This window comes from Brassica napus, unplaced genomic scaffold (assembly GCF_020379485.1).
Source record: "Brassica napus cultivar Da-Ae unplaced genomic scaffold, Da-Ae ScsIHWf_487;HRSCAF=742, whole genome shotgun sequence".
NCBI classification, from domain to species: Eukaryota; Viridiplantae; Streptophyta; class Magnoliopsida; order Brassicales; family Brassicaceae; genus Brassica; species Brassica napus.
The window spans coordinates 7,501-24,519 of NW_026016562.1; the positions used below are offsets into that span (position 1 = coordinate 7,501).

The 17,019-nt window shown below is 33.6% G+C and overlaps 2 protein-coding genes and 1 non-coding gene across 3 annotated transcripts in view; 1 reads left to right on the top strand and 2 right to left on the bottom strand.

Moving 5' to 3' along the window:
• Positions 1-4,591, bottom strand: part of LOC125604228 (protein Ycf2-like) — a gene marked incomplete at its 3' end in the record, with an annotated part of 11,559 nt that extends 6,968 nt beyond the window's left edge. Inside the window, 1 exon segment of the mRNA XM_048774708.1 lies at positions 1-4,591. This exon segment is cut by the window's left edge and continues 6,968 nt beyond it.
• A 1,228-nt stretch (positions 4,592-5,819) lies between these two features.
• Positions 5,820-10,294, bottom strand: LOC125604229 (photosystem II CP47 reaction center protein). Its single transcript, XM_048774709.1, has 2 exons — positions 7,446-10,294; positions 5,820-6,666 (listed from the first exon to the last, which is right to left on the bottom strand). Exon 1 carries the CDS (start codon positions 9,933-9,935, stop codon positions 8,409-8,411), a length of 1,527 nt encoding a protein of 508 aa, XP_048630666.1. The 5' UTR covers positions 9,936-10,294; the 3' UTR covers positions 5,820-6,666; positions 7,446-8,408.
• A 5,825-nt stretch (positions 10,295-16,119) lies between these two features.
• On the top strand, positions 16,120-16,193 carry TRNAW-CCA. Its single transcript has one exon. It is a non-coding gene; the product is annotated as a tRNA-Trp (tRNA).
• The last annotated feature ends 826 nt before the right edge of the window (positions 16,194-17,019 follow it).

The window sequence follows — 17,019 nt, forward strand, 5'->3', positions numbered from 1 at the left end:
TTCATTCATAATAATTAGATAAATAATAATAATTAGATAAATCTGTTCCGAAAACAAAAAATTAAGAGCCTTGAGACAATCAAAACTGAGAAAATTGCCTCAAAAAAAAAAGAAATTCAAAATTTCATGTAAAAGCTCCATTGTAGAATTCAGGCCTAATGATTAATCAAGAAGCGATGGGAACGACGGAACCCATGAATATATAGGATTCTAGTGAACAAGAAATCTTAGTAATTCATTGGACAGGATGGCGGAATAAACCAGAAACTTTATTATCTATTCTGATTTTGATTCTGAGACCTCGGGGGATAAACAGCAAACTTAAATAGATATTGAAAGAGTAAATATTCGCCGGCGAAAAATTGGTTTTTTTTTTTCAAATAAAAACAGTAATAAAAGATGAAAAAAACAATGAAAAAAAAATAAGGATTTGTTATAATATTCTAACTCTAATAAAAATTACATTTGTAATGATGATATTACGTTATTTTTAAATAAATCGAAATAAAATTGATCTTTGATTCTATTTCAAAAAAGACATACACAAATTTAGAAGAGATAAGATGAAATAAAAAAAAAATACCATGATTAATAGGATTAATCATTAACTACATCTATATCTTAATTAATCCTTTTATTCGCGAGGAGCTGGATGAGAAGAAACTCTCACGTCCAGTTCTGCAGTAGAGATGGAATTTCTCATTTAGAAAAAACCCATCAACTATAACCCAAAAAGAACCAAATTTCGTAAACAACATCGAGGAAGACTAAAAGGAATATCCTCTCGTGGGAATCGTATTTGTTTTGGCAGATATGCTCTTCAAACACTTGAACCCGCTTGGATTACATCTAGACAAATAGAAGCAGGGCGACGAGCAATGACACGAAATATACGACGTGGTGGAAAAATTTGGGTACGTATATTTCCAGACAAGCCAGTTACAGTAAGACCCGCGGAAACGCGTATGGGTTCTGGGAAAGGATCCCCAGAGTACTGGGTAGCTGTGGTTAAACCAGGTAAAATCCTTTATGAAATGGGTGGTGTACCAGAAAATATAGCCAGAAAAGCTATTTCAATCGCGGCATCAAAAATGCCTATAAAAACCCAATTCATTATTTCTGAATAGGAATATAGAATGAAAAAGCTAAATAACATTTAAGGATAAAAAGATTCTAAGTTTTTTTTGACAAACAATATTTTTTTTACTTCGTCCTTTGCACTAAAAGAAGAGATACAAAAATATGATTCAACCACAAACCTATTTGAATGTAGCAGACAACAGCGGGGCTCGAAAATTGATGTGTATTCGAATAATAGGAGCTAGTAATCGCCGCTATGCTCATATTGGTGACGTTATTGTTGCTGTAATCAAGGAAGCAATCCCAAATACTACTCTAGAAAGATCAGAAGTGGTCAGAGCTGTAATTGTACGTACTTGTAAAGAACTCAAACGTAAGAATGGGACGATAATACGATATGACGACAATGCCGCAGTTGTCATTGATCAAGAAGGAAATCCAAAAGGAACTCGCGTTTTTGGGGCGATCCCACGGGAATTGAGACAATTAAACTTTACTAAAATAGTTTCATTAGCTCCTGAAGTATTATAAGACCTAAATATCGATAGTTAATATAGGATAGGATTAAAAAAATGGTATTGAAATCAAATTAATTATAATTAATAGATTGTGTATCACGCATATACCCTTAATAATTTTATATATTAATAATTGAATTCATATATTAATATATAATTCGTCTCTATTTTTATATAAATAAAAGAAAAATAACATGTTGATTATATCAAAATTATAGAACAATTAAGGAATTTTAACTTATCATGGGGAAAGACACTATTGCTGATATAATAACCTCTATACGAAATGCTGACATGAATAGAAAAGGAACAGTTCGGATAGGATCGACTAACATCACCGAAAGCATTGTTAAAATACTTTTACGAGAGGGTTTTATCGAAAACGTAAGGAAACATCGCGAAAACAATCAATATTTTTTGATTTTAACCCTAAGACATAGACGAAATAAGAAAGAATCCTATAAAACGATTTTAAATTTAAAGAGAATAAGCCGACCGGGTCTACGAATCTATTCTAACTCTCAACGAATTCCACGAATTTTAGGCGGAATAGGAATTGTAATCCTTTCAACTTCTCAAGGTATAATGACAGATCGAGAAGCTCGACTAAAAAGAATCGGCGGAGAAATTTTGTGTTATATATGGTAATCCTTCTAATATCAAAATTGGATATCCGGAACTTAGCATTTGTGAAAAAAAAGGGGGGGGGGTTGTGTAATACCACCCCTGCTAAAAAAGTTTAGAATTTTTTACCCCGAATGAAATTAAAGAAAAAAATGAATTAATGAAAGTTTTCTTTATGAATCACTTCCGAACGGTATGGTTCGATTTTGTTTAGATACTAAAGATTTTTTTTATTTTAGGTCATGCTTCTGAAAGGATTCGACATATTTTTGTATAGGTATACCTATAGGAGAAAAAGGGGGGTAAAAATTTTAGTAAGTTCTTAGGTATTAAGTTAATCGGGGAACAGCCACTTTCTAGACTCCATAACAAGGATTCAAATAAGTCAGTGGTTTTTTGAAATTCAACATTCCTTTCACGAAGATACAATTCAAGATTCAAAAATATCAAGAAACCTTTTTTTCGTCCAACAATAAGTATATTAAGAGAATTAAGGAATAACAACTATGAAAATAAGGGCTTCCGTTCGTAAAATTTGTGAAAAGTGTCGGCTAATCCGTAGGAGGGGACGAATTATAGTAATTTGTTCCAACCCGAGGCATAAACAAAGACAAGGATAATCTTACTAAAGGAAAAGGCACTTCCAAGGAGCTAGTAAAAAAAAGGTCCGTTTTGACATGAAATGGATATATCCATATATTTCTTGTGAAATGAAAAAATATGGCAAAACCTATATTAAGAATTGGTTCACGTAAAAATACCCGTAGTGGTTCACGTAAAAATGTACGTAGAATACCAAAGGGAGTTATTCATGTTCAAGCAAGTTTCAACAATACCATTGTGACCGTTACAGATGTACGGGGTCGGGTGATTTCTTGGTCCTCCGCGGGTACTTGTGGATTCAGGGGTACAAGAAGAGGAACACCTTTTGCTGCTCAAACCGCAGCAGGAAATGCTATTCGAGCAGTAGTGGATCAAGGTATGCAACGAGCTGAAGTAAGGATAAAAGGCCCTGGACTAGGAAGAGATGCAGCATTACGAGCTATTCGTAGAAGCGGTATACTTTTAAGTTTCGTACGAGATGTAACCCCTATGCCACATAATGGTTGTAGACCCCCTAAAAAACGACGTGTATAGAACTAAATAAAGGCTGAAAGGGTTTCAAGAGAAATAAATGATTCAATGATCTGATCAAATAAAATTACTATGGTTCGAGAGAAAGTCAAAGTATCTACTCGGACACTACAGTGGAAGTGTGTTGAATCAAGAAGAGACAGTAAGCGTCTTTATTATGGACGCTTTATTCTGTCTCCACTTATGAAAGGTCAAGCCGACACAATAGGCATTGCGATGCGAAGAGCTTTACTTGGCGAAATAGAAGGAACATGTATTACACGTGCAAAATCTGAGAACATACCACATGACTATTCTAACATAGTCGGTATTCAAGAATCAGTACATGAAATTTTAATGAATTTGAACGAGATTGTATTAAAAAGTAATCTATATGGAACGCGCAACGCGCTTATTTGTGTCCAAGGTCCCGGATATATAACTGCTCGAGACATAGTTTTACCGCCCTCTGTGGAAATCGTTGATAATACACAGCATATAGCTACCTTAACGGAACCAATAAATTTGTGTATTGGATTAAAAATCGAGAGGAATCGCGGATATAGTTTAAAAATGTCAAATAACTTTGAAGACCGAAGTTATCCTATAGATGCTGTATTCATGCCTGTTCAAAATGCGAATCATAGTATTCATTCTTATGGGAATGGGAATGAAAAACAAGAGATTCTTTTTCTAGAAATATGGACAAATGGAAGTTTAACTCCTAAAGAAGCACTTCATGAAGCCTCCCGGAATTTGATTAATTTATTTATTCCTTTTCTACATGTAGAAGAAGAAACGTTCTATTTAGAGAACAATCAACATCAAGTTACTTTACCCCTTTTTCCTTTTCATAATAGATTAGTTAACCTAAGAAAAAAAAAAAAGAACTAGCGTTTCAATATATTTTTATTGACCAATTAGAATTGCCTCCCAGAATCTATAATTGTCTCAAAAAGTCCAATATACATACATTATTGGATCTTTTGAATAACAGTCAAGAAGACCTTATCAAAATGGAACATTTTCACATAGAAGATGTAAAAAAGATATTAGACATTTTAGAAAAAAAATAAAAAAAGCATTAAAAAAAATTTGACTAAAAAGTCAATTTAAAATTGAAATGGATTTTAAACCTTCAACGTAATTTCGATTTTCCAGTCAAACCTATTTTACTTAATAAAATTAATTTAGATATGTATCTAGGGAGAATTCATTTTGAAATGACTACTCCCTAGATACCCACGCCTTTTATTTTACAATTGAATAAATTTAATTAAAAAAGACCTAAAGTTAGAGATTTATCAATTGGTAATGTTGCTCCAATACCTAACCACAGGGCCACCACGGTGCCAATCAAAAAGACGGTTGTCGCGACTGGACGACGAAATGGATTTTGGAACTTATTAACATTTTCCAAAAAGGGTACGGTTAATAATCCCGCCGGTACTGAAGCCATTAAAAGAACACCCAATAATTTGTTAGGCACTGTACGAAGTATTTGAAATACAGGAAAGAAATACCATTCAGGTAATATTTCCAAAGGAGTTGCAAAAGGATCCGCAGGTTCACCAATCATTGATGGTTCTAAAACCGCTAAGCCTACGTTACAGGCAATGGTACCAAGAATGACTACTGGAAAAATATATAAAAGATCATTGGGCCATGCGGGCTCTCCGTAATAATTATGACCCATACCTTTAGCTAATTTAGCTCGTAATACAGGATCATTCAAATCTGGTTTTTTTGTTATTGGGATAGGTGAATTCTTATGGATCCATCCCCCGAGGGAACCGGACATGATAATTTTTCATCATCCGGCTCGAGCAAGAATTAACCAAACTAAATTAATACATACAAAAAATATATATGTTATCCACAAGTATTTAATATGTAAAAAAAGAATTATCCGATTCCAAAGTTATTGCAACTAAAGATTACCATAAATTCCATTCTTACAGGTAAATGCTCAACACCCACGTAAGCTTAAAAGTTGATCATGATTAAGTGCTTTCTGGATCGTCTCATACCTTATCAATTAATCCTTAATCTCAAAAATTATATCGAGATTTTTCAAATACAAAGGATTTACTTGTTACTAATGAAGTCTACCCTCTACTCTTCATTAGATCCTGTATTCACTCCGATAGTATCAGAAATCGAGTCGATGCAGAGGAAATGAATGCATTTACATACTATTAATTTTTTATTTTTTTAGCTCTTTTTTAGTAAAAAATAGCTAAAAACATAATCCTGATTATGTTCCATCCCTTAATCTCCTGGATTTTTGGATTTTACGGAGCCCACTCATCCACGACATCGTCGGGTATTATGATCATAGAAAAGATTCTCTTCAAGTGAACCAGCCTATCCCCTGTATGGGGCTTACACAGTGGTTGGAACAAAGACACATTTGGTTGTGAATTCCAATGTAGCAGATAAAGTCATATTTCTGCACGGCCCGATCAATAGTTCAAGTCACACACTCCCATAATCCATTTTCTCTTCATAGAATTCCCTTCAACTTTTTATGTCAAAAAAATAATACAATATTGTGGAGTTGAAGGGAAATATCCAAATACATGTCTTATTTTTTTAATAATCCATATTTATAGCAATAAAATACGATTGTTCCTTCACCAAGTAATAAGATAAATTAGTAATTAAAAATATCTAGAATCTATATTATTTATAAGGGACCAGAAATACCTTGCTTACGTATCATTAAGAAATGCATTAACATAAATACAGCCGTAAGAAGAGGTAATACAAAAGTGTGTAAACTATAAAAACGAGTCAAAGTGGATTGTCCAACACTAGCACTTCCGCGTAATAATTCTACAAGAGGCGATCCTATTACCGGAATAGCGTCAGGTACACCTGTTACAATTTTGACTGCCCAATAGCCAATTTGATCCCAAGGTAAAGAATAACCTGTTACACCAAAAGATGCGGTCAATACACCCAGAACCACACCAGTAACCCAAGTTAATTCGCGAGGTTTTTTAAAACCACCGGTGAGGTATACACGAAATACGTGCAGGATCATCATTAGGACCATCATACTTGCCGACCATCGATGAACTGATCGGATTAACCAACCAAAGTTAGCTTCAGTCATTATATATTGAACAGAAGCAAAAGCCTCAGTAACAGTTGGACGGTAATAAAAAGTCATAGCAAATCCCGTAGCTACTTGTACTAAAAAACAAGTAAGGGTAATTCCTCCTAGACAATAAAATATGTTGACATGCGGAGGAACATATTTACTAGTTATATCGTCTGCAATCGCTTGAATCTCAAGACGTTCTTCGAACCAATCATAAACTTTATTGAGATAGGTAAACCAAGGTTCCTCCCCCTCCAAGAACTGTATATGAGAATTTCATCTCGTACAGCTCAAACAAAAAAAAGACCCAAATACTGATTGAAACGGATATGGAATATAAAGTTTTAAACTTCTCTCTCATTCAATATTATTTAAGAGTCAAAATGCGAAAGCTCTTCTTTGTGGTTAAATGCCAAAAACTCAAGTCAGCTCATACGTCTTTATGTTGTGTTGATCGTTACAGGCCTCTTGAATCTTCTAGATTACCTACCGTTATTGTCTTTTTTAGTTGGTATTTGTATGGAATGGGAATACGGATTTCTTCTTGTTTTCTTTATTATTGATAGGAATTTTCTTGTTAAGACCCTACTTATTAATTGAAACCTCAGATTCATACGAAAACCACGATAATTCAATGAAACCTTCAAAGTCCAAAGTTCACTGAGTGAGAACCATTGGATCATCACTTATTCAATAAAAAAAAAAGAGCTATAATGATTAAAAACATAAAATACAAAGAAGCGTTTGTCCTTTGATCTAAATAAGAGTTTAAAAGCAGAAAAAAATTGATTTATGAAAATTTATAAGATAGAACGGAAAGAAGTCCGGCTACGAGGTCTAAGTATTAAGTATGAATCATAGTTCGAAAACTTTGTGATCTATTTGATCTATTTCGTGCTCCAGATACTCGAATGAATATCCGACGAAATAAAACCATCTTGATAAAGATGACAGACCCCCTTCTCTGTACTATCCATAGGGTCAATTCTAACAAGTCACACACTCATATTCCGGAAATATACAATGCAGAAAAAAATTTCGCGGTCGAACTACCAAAGGAGAATAGGTGCAAAATTTTAGACCTACATACTTTACTTTTTTGTATCGAACAAAAAGCTAGCACTTCAAGATTCTTCTCAGTCTAATTCATTGAAATTCCATCCAGTAGAACAGAGGAATTATAAATCTCCAAAATAATAGATAGGAATACCGCAAATAGTGCCATTGCAACACCCATCAAAGGGGTCGTTCCCCATCCAGGAGCTACTTTACCATATTCAGAATTCAACGGTTTCAATAACTTCCCTACAGTAGTGCTTCTTGGACCAGATCTAGAACTATCTTCAACAGTTTGTGTAGCCATAAATCTTATTTTGTATTCATTACGATCTGTTGACTTTGTATACCATTCCGTTGTAAATAAACGATCTTAGCATAGATCCATTGTGGTCTTTCAATTATATAATAATGGAAACAGCAACTCTAGTCGCCATCTTTATATCTGGGTTACTTGTAAGTTTTACTGGGTATGCTCTATATACTGCCTTTGGGCAACCCTCTCAACAACTAAGAGATCCATTCGAGGAACACGGGGACTAGTTGACGTAATCAGCCTCCAAATAGTTGGAGGCTGATTACGTCAATGAAGAGAATGAAAAATTATTTCATTTTTTAGTTGAAATTGTAGGCGGTTCCCGAAAAAAAATAGCGAAAAAAATGATCCCTAAAGTCGATACTAAGAGAAATGTATAAACCAATGCTTCCATAAATTTGATCGTGGTTTACAATTATAGCTTTCATACCTGTTTTGTTTATGTTTACTGAAGGAGTATACCTCCGGATAAAGAACAAAAAAGAGTCAAAGAAACGGCAGCGATTTAAATCAAGATTCCTACAGTACCCTACCTATTAAATGAAATCAAAAAAATCGCAAACAGAAACTAAAAGAAAAAAGCAATGTTGCATCAGACTGCTTGTCTTTTTGTAGTTGGATCTCCAAGTTTTTGGAATGCCCCAAATTCCACCTGAGCATCCAAATCTGGATCAATACCAGCAAAAACATCTCTGAAGAGGGTTCTAGAACCATGCCAAATGTGTCCAAAGAAGAAAAGTAGAGCAAACGAAGCATGCCCAAAAGTAAACCAACCTCTTGGACTGCTACGAAAAACACCATCGGATTTCAAAGTAGCACGATCTAATTCAAAAATCTCACCCAATTGAGCCCGTCTAGCATATTTTTTCACAGTTGCGGGATCACTATAACTTACTCCATTGAGTTCACCACCATAAAACTCAACAGTTACACCTACTTGTTCGACACTATATTTAGATTCTGCCCTTCTAAACGGGACGTCGGCTCTAACAATTCCGTCTCCGTCTACCAAAACAACCGGAAATGTTTCAAAAAAAGTAGGCATACGGCGTACAAAAAGTTCACGCCCTTCTTTATTTCTAAAGACGGGGTGTCCTAACCATCCAACAGCTATTCCATCCCCATTGTCCATTGAACCCGCTCGGAATAATCCCCCTTTTGCTGGATTATTACCAATATAATCATAAAAAGCTAATTTTTCAGGAATTTTAGACCAAGCTTCTGATACACTTTGATTTTCAGCTAGTCCGGCACTAACTCTTCGATATATTTCTTGTTGAAAGTATCCCTGATCCCATTGATAACGAGTAGGACCAAATAATTCGATGGGAGTAGTTGCAGAACCATACCACATAGTTCCAGCAACAATAAAAGCTGCAAAAAAGACAGCAGCAATACTACTGGAAAGGACGGTTTCAATATTTCCCATACGTAATCCTTTGTATAGACGTTGAGGCGGACGAACACTAAGATGGAATAAGCCCGCTAATATACCCAACGTCCCTGCTGCAATATGATGAGAGGCTATTCCTCCCGGAACAAAAGGGTCAAAACCCTCCACGCCCCACGCCGGATTTACGGGTTGGACCTTTCCGGTTAGTCCATAAGGGTCGGATACCCATATTCCAGGACCATATAATCCTGTTACATGAAATGCGCCAAAACCAAAGCAAGCCACTCCTGAAAGAAATAAATGAATTCCAAAAATCTTGGGCAAATCCAAAGAAGGTTTTCCTGTACGTTCATCACAAAAAATTTCTAGATCCCAATATACCCAATGCCAAATAGCTGCCAAGAAGCACAAGCCAGAAAACACGATATGTGCTGCGGCTACCCCTTCGTAACTCCAAAGACCCGGATTCGTTATAGTCCCTCCTGTAATATTCCAACCGCCCCATGAATTGGTTATTCCTAAACGAGTCATGAAAGGTATAACGAACATACCTTGTCTCCACATTGGATCAAGAACAGGGTCGGAGGGATCAAAAACAGCTAATTCATATAGAGCCATGGAACCGGCCCAACCAGCAACCAGAGCAGTATGCATTATATGAACCGAAAGCAAACGACCGGGATCATTCAATACAACAGTATGAACACGATACCAAGGCAAACCCATGGAAATACCCCTTTATCAATGAAAAATAGACACTATGTAACTTTATTGCATTGGAAAAAACTATGTTACGGACCCCCCCTTTTTAGGTAATTATTTCGGAGAAAGGATTAATATTTGTTCTATTCTGTTAGTAATAATGGAACAATTCGATTCATAGGAAAAAAGGGAAGCGGATCTATTCTATATCCGATAAGTACCAATACGCAATGGGGGTGAATCCTATGTTATATGAACCAAGATAGCTATTGTTGTTCAGAAGCCCGTTCGTAAAAAGTTTCCTTTAATTTTTATTCATTCTCTCTTACTTTACTTTTATTTTATATTTTATTTTAGCTTATTCAACTTCTGTATTAAATATGATTAATTTAAATATGATTAATATTAATAAAGTAGGAAAAAAGGATAATATGATAAAAAAAAATGAAACCCCAGTCTTACGTTTCCACATCAAAGTGAAATAGAGAACTTCATTCTCTTTTTTTTTCATTTCATGCCTATTGGCGTTCCAAAAGTACCTTTTCGAAGTCCTGGAGAAGGAGATACATCTTGGGTTGACATATAGTGCGACTTGTCAGATATATTGGGCTATATGGGATTTCCCCATTTTCTCCCTCGATCGAGATATCCTCTGTTTCGCTCAAAAAGATTGATTGAATTATCAAAAATTTGTAACGCGAAGCGCAAAAAATAAATTAGAATTAAATGCAGGGAGTATTTAGATTGATATTAGATTATCAAAAATTTTTTATGGTTTACGTGATCGGACTAATAAAATTAAGTATCCAGGCTCCGTTTAGCAAAAATCCAATTGATAATTAATATATAATATTTTTATAATTACTACTTAATATGATATGAATATGATATCAAAATTATGATAAAAATTCTATTAAAAAATAAAAAAAATACAAAAAATTGAAACAGGGTGATCTAAAACTGTTGATCAAATAAAATAATATAATTAAAAATTTATTGACTATTTGACAGAAGACATGTGAAAGAAATGAATTGAAAAAAAAAGAAGGAGTAGTAAAAAAAAAAAAGACGCGGTATTTGGTTCATTTGTCCTATATGTGCAAATCAAAATCGGGCAAATTTTTCCTTTTACTCGGAGTAGAGCATAAACCTAAAAAAACGGAATAAAAAAAGGAAGAAGCCCATTCAGGAACAAGAAAAAACCATCCCCATTTCAACTGAATCTCGATGAAAAAAAAATATCAATGAATCAAGTTAGTCTGACAGGCCTAATCAATCGTTTTATTATTTTATTATTAGGATTATAATATCTAATAAATAAAAGGGGCCAAAACTTATTTATTTTTTCTTTTACTTTTAAAAGGGAAGCAAGCCCTTCCCTTATTAAGTTAGAAAGAAAAGCCTTCTCTGAAAAAAAAGGGGGGTTGGAATCGACACATTGATTTTTTAACAATTTTTGTTGAACCGTATGCATCAAAAGGTGCCTGTACGGCTCCTAAGGAATAAAATTTTATCCTAATCAACCGACTTTATCGAGAAAGATTGTTTTTTTTAGGCCAAGAGGTTGATACCGAAATCTCGAATCAACTTATTAGTCTTATGATATATCTCAGTATAGAAAAGGATACCAAAGATCTTTATTTGTTTATAAACTCTCCTGGTGGATGGGTAATATCTGGAATGGCTATTTATGATACTATGCAATTTGTGCGACCCGATGTACAGACAATATGCATGGGATTGGCCGCTTCAATAGCATCCTTTATCCTAGTCGGAGGAGAAATTACCAAACGTATAGCATTCCCTCACGCTTGGCGCCAATGAGTTTTTTTATTTTAGAGAAAAAATACTATGCCTTCGCCCTCGGAAATATGAATTAGTTAAGTAATAATAGCATGGCACTTCGAATTCGATATGAAATTTTTTAGATTAAAAAAATTAGATTATATATTGAAAGAGTAGTATGGGATAAGAAAGGGGTATTTAAAATGATATCTTCCCTATTCGGGCACATCCCAGCGTCACAAACTTTGTTTTCACACCGGAAGCTTATTTACAAAAACAAAAAAAAAGACACTTTGGGATTGCTGAATCATAGACGGATCAAAAAAAATGATATATAAAGCAACGGAACCATCATAGTATTTTTTTAACTCCTACAAAACAAAAAAGAAGGATGGTAATTGGATCATTTATGGATCCGCGTATAATAGAACCTATATTTTGTTTTCTTTCGCCGAAAGGAAAGGTCAAAAACGTAAATTCCATTCTAGAGCCGTATGCAACGCACAAAAAAAGCCTGTACGGTTATTCAAATTTCTCTGTTTTTTTGGTTATCTCGCCTCATTCTGCGAAATAGAAAAAGCTTTTCTATTATATCATCAGGGTAATGATCCATCAACCCGCTAGTTCGTTTTATGAGGCACAAACGGGAGAAGTTATCTTGGAAGCGGAAGAACTACTAAAACTTCGCGAAACCATCACAAGGGTTTATGTACAAAGAACGGGCAAACCTATATGGGTTGTATCCGAAGACATGGAAAGGGATGTTTTTATGTCAGCAACAGAAGCCCAAGCTCATGGCATTGTTGATCTTGTAGCGGTTCAATAAAAATAGGAGCGATTTCATGCAAATCTACCACTGCTAATTTTATATCTTTTTAGATTAAAGGTTTAGTTTCATATTCTCTTCAATATATTTTTTTTATATTGAAGAGAATCTTGAAGAGAAGTAATTCAGAATTAGCCGGTTAGAACCCATCTAAACCAGCCCATTATTTATATGATTCCGTATGCCAACCATTAAACAACTTATTAGAAATACAAGACAGCCAATCCGAAATGTCACAAAATCCCCAGCGCTTCGGGGATGCCCTCAGCGACGAGGAACATGTACTCGGGTGTATGTGCGACTCGTTTAGATCATAGACTGAAACACAAAAAGGAAATTCTTTTTGAAATATCAAGGATCAGTACCTGTTAATAAAATAGAATGGAGGAACTCGATTCATTATTTCAAAAAGATAGATCATTCATATCTTCTATTGTGTCTGAAACTTATGGTTTACATTGGTGCAAATCCAATCAACTCCATTTTTTAGAAAACCCCCAATGATAACAAATGGTTATCAATTAAGCGGGGGAAATCCCATTTTTTATTAAAAAGATTCCACTCTTGAAAGAAAAAACGGACTAACAGGGTAAATGACCAAATCAATTTTAAAATAAAATACCGTTACTGTATAAAGTGGATCTCATTGTGAAAGATCTATTACTGGAATATTAATGGGGTAGAGCCAAAGAATGTGAATTGTACAAGTTACCAATAGTATTGATTAATTAAAAGAAGGAGCTCCGGTGTATAGAGAGGACCTCACCGTTTTAGAAGTAACCATAGAAACGAAGGAACCCACTATTTATCCATTTCTATTTACTACTTTTTGTAGTTATTCTATTTTTTTTATATCAAGTACCAAGGCAATTTATCCTTTCAAAGCAAAGGAAAATACCTAGCCAAAAATAGTGGTGGGGAAGGTTAGAGTAGCAAAAGCCATTGGAATTTTTTTTTATACATTGGAATAATTCGTTTGGTTATTAATGACTAGTAAAGGGGAAAAGAATAACTAAAACTAAAAAAAGAATTAGTTATTCATCAAAGTTTGATTTATTCAATGACTAGAATTAAACGCGGATATATAGCTCGGAGGCGTAGAACAAAACTTCGTTTATTTGCATCAAGCTTTCAAGGGGCTCATTCACGACTTACACGAACTATGACTCAACAGAGAATAAGAGCTTTAGTTTCGGCTCGTCGGGATAGGGGTAAAAGAAAAAGAGATTTTCGTCGTTTATGGATCACTCGAATAAATGCCGTAATTCACGAAACGGAGGTATTCTATAGTTATAACCGATTCATACACAATCTGTACAAGAAGCAATTACTTCTTAATCGAAAAATACTTGCACAAATAGCTCTATTAAATAGGAGTTGTCTTTATACGATTTCAAATGAGATCAAAAAATGAGGGGATTGGAAGAAATCCACTAAAATATTTGAAATAGAGTTCTTAAGTAGAATAAGCTCGGGGAGGGTAGAGTAGAAATTAGTATTATAAAAAAAGTCGTCAAAACAAAACGAGGGTATATAGTCGCTAAAAAAAGACTTATTCTTTTTCTTTTCGACGATTCTTTTCTTTTTTTTTTTTTTTTATGACAGAAACAGACGTAACAATCAAATTTTGATTCTTGATTGGATTTGTCGAACAAAATATTAACCTCTTTTTTAATTCCTTCAGATTAGTTATTCAATTGAAGAATAAGTCTATTTTTTTCTGGTTCTAAGGCTAGTAGTTCTAGGGGTCGACTCACTTCTTTCAAATTGTTTCTGATTATTAAGAAAAGGTAACAAAGATAAAATACGAGCTTGTTTTATAGCAATAGTAATTAATCGTTGTTGTTTTAAAGTTACTCTATTCACCCGTCTAGATAATATTTTTCCTTGTTCACTAATAAATCGACTAATTAAACTCATGTTTCTATAATCAATTCGATCCCCCGATTGGATCGGGGGCAAACGCCGACGAAAAGATCGCTTGGATTTAGTAAAAGGTCGCTTAGATTTATTCATAATTTTTTATTCCTTACCTATAAAATCCTATTTTTGATCGGATCAAAATAAAAACGATTGCTATTTCTATATAGGATAGAGTTTCTATATAGAATTAAGAATATAGGATTTGATTTCTTTCTATTATTTTATTTGTTTATATTTATATATATGTAATAATACGTAGATACTCTCATTATTCCTGTTCTTAAAATAAAATTTGACATACAAGCACTCAATTTTATCTATTTCTTAATTTCCCCATGAATTGTATGTTTATAACAATAGGGACAGAATTTTCTCAATTCCAATCGACTAGGAGTGTTATGCCGATTCTTTTGAGTAATATATCTGGAAATTCCAGCCGATTCTTTCTTAATATCATTTCGAACACAACTGGTACATTCCAAAATAATTGTTACTCGAACATCTTTACCTTTGGCCATGAAACCTCCTTTGGATTTATGATTCACCCCCAATCTTCTATTTTAATTTTAGGGTCCATAAAGAACAAGAACAAAAAAAATAGAAGCTGTTAATTAACTCAAAAAAATGTCTTAAATATTTCGTTGCAATGAATATTAATTAGTAATTAAATAAAAAGAAAATAATAAGTAATATAATGATTTTTTGAAAACTATATTTCAAATCTTTGTACAGTATTTTTTTTAAGTATCTCGTAGGATACTCTTTCCCTAGCAACACTTTTTTTTTAATTGGATCCTGAACCCTCGTTTTTATGACCTTTCGGCCCCCCTTTTTTTTTTCTAATTCTTTTTTTAGAATTAGAAAAAAAAGGGGGGGTTATTCCCCGATCGTTGATCGTATCTCTAAATTTTTTTATCCTTTCTGATGTTAATAACTAGAATTAAAAAAAGGGAAATGTTAATGCATCTGGAAATAAACGATTAATCTCTATTAATAAACCTGCTAACGAAACGAACCATAGAGTACTTAGTACCGGTGCTACGGAAAGATATGTTTTTAGATCTCGCATTTGAAATCCTCCTTCTTTCTTCTTTATTGTATTACAATATATATAGTAATATATATAACTATAGATGTACATGTAGTTAAGAAGTTCTTGTATTTGTATATGTAACCCCCCATTTTCAAAATTAGAATTGAAATATTGTCTACTAGAACGATCTTATAGATTCCATTTTCAAATGGAAACGCCTTTTTATGTAAATTTGAAATTGATAGGATTTGCCTAAAAAAAGTAATTTTTTTAATTATACTTATATATATGTTTGTTATCTGATATGAAACAAAAAAAAAAGAAGGATGTGGAAAACAAGATAGGAATTGTTTACAATGACACTGTAAACCAATCGAAAGGGATGTAGCGCAGCTTGGTAGCGCGTTTGTTTTGGGTACAAAATGTCACGGGTTCAAATCCTGTCATCCCTACCTAATTACTGCTCAGAAGAGCAGTAACGAGGAATCCATTTTAGATTTATCTTTTTTTAATAAAATTGGACATACATATAATTCTGAATTTTATGATATACTATGATATAGTATATACGTACAAAATCGATTCGAGTTAAAGAATGTCCTCTTTCTAGCCTTTTCGTTTTTTTATAAAAAACAAGAAAAGCGCTCTTAGTTCAGTTCGGTAGAACGTGGGTCTCCAAAACCCAATGTCGTAGGTTCAAATCCTACAGAGCGTGATGTCACTCTTGTTTATTAGATTGTGTCAAAATTCCACTGTTCGCAAATAATTGAGCAGCAATCTGAATTCGACCTCCCGCATATGAAAGCAAGAAGGAGGTCAGTCAAAAAAAAGAGATGTTAATTAATCAAAAGTCCAACTGATCACCACGTCTGTATTGTAAATAAGCAGTTACGAATAATCCAGCCAAAGTAATAGGAATTAGACCTAAGACGATTCCAAATAAAGAAACTTCAATCATTTCAATTTTATTTTGTTTTCATTTTTGAAAGGGAGAAAAGAGAGGTACTATCTATTCCTAGCTCTTAATCTGTATTGCCGACGAATCTCAATGACCAAAATTGGGTAATTAACACGGTAAGGAACTATCGAACATATGAAATACCATATAAATCTTTTTTGATCAAAAAAGATTCATTCAATTAATTTCAAATAAGTCGTATTTTGCTTAGACCAATAAATAGAACTGAGGTTATAGTTAAAGCTGCTAGTAGAAAACCGAAATAACTAGTTATAGTAGGCATGAAGGGACTCAATAAAATATGTTTTTTTATACATATGTTTCTAAAGTACTTCCCGAAGTTTCAATAAAAAAATTTTTTAAAGTAAAGATAGATACAAATACTAGTTCCAAGAATCAAAAAATTAAATTGAAAATTTGTGAGTTATCAAGCATTATCGGTGGTATGAACAAAAATAGAGAAAAAGAAAAAACGAAATTCATCGTCTTTGGCATCTGCACCATCTCAGGATTCAGAATTCACGTAACTGATTCATTGAAAAACTCTTTAAGAAATTAATAAGAAAAAATAATACATAAAAAA

What these genes read in the sequence shown, in the direction of transcription:
- LOC125604229 (XM_048774709.1), bottom strand. Translation starts at nt 9,935, where the DNA reads ATGGGTTTGCCTTGGTATCGTGTTCATACTGTTGTATTGAATGATCCC.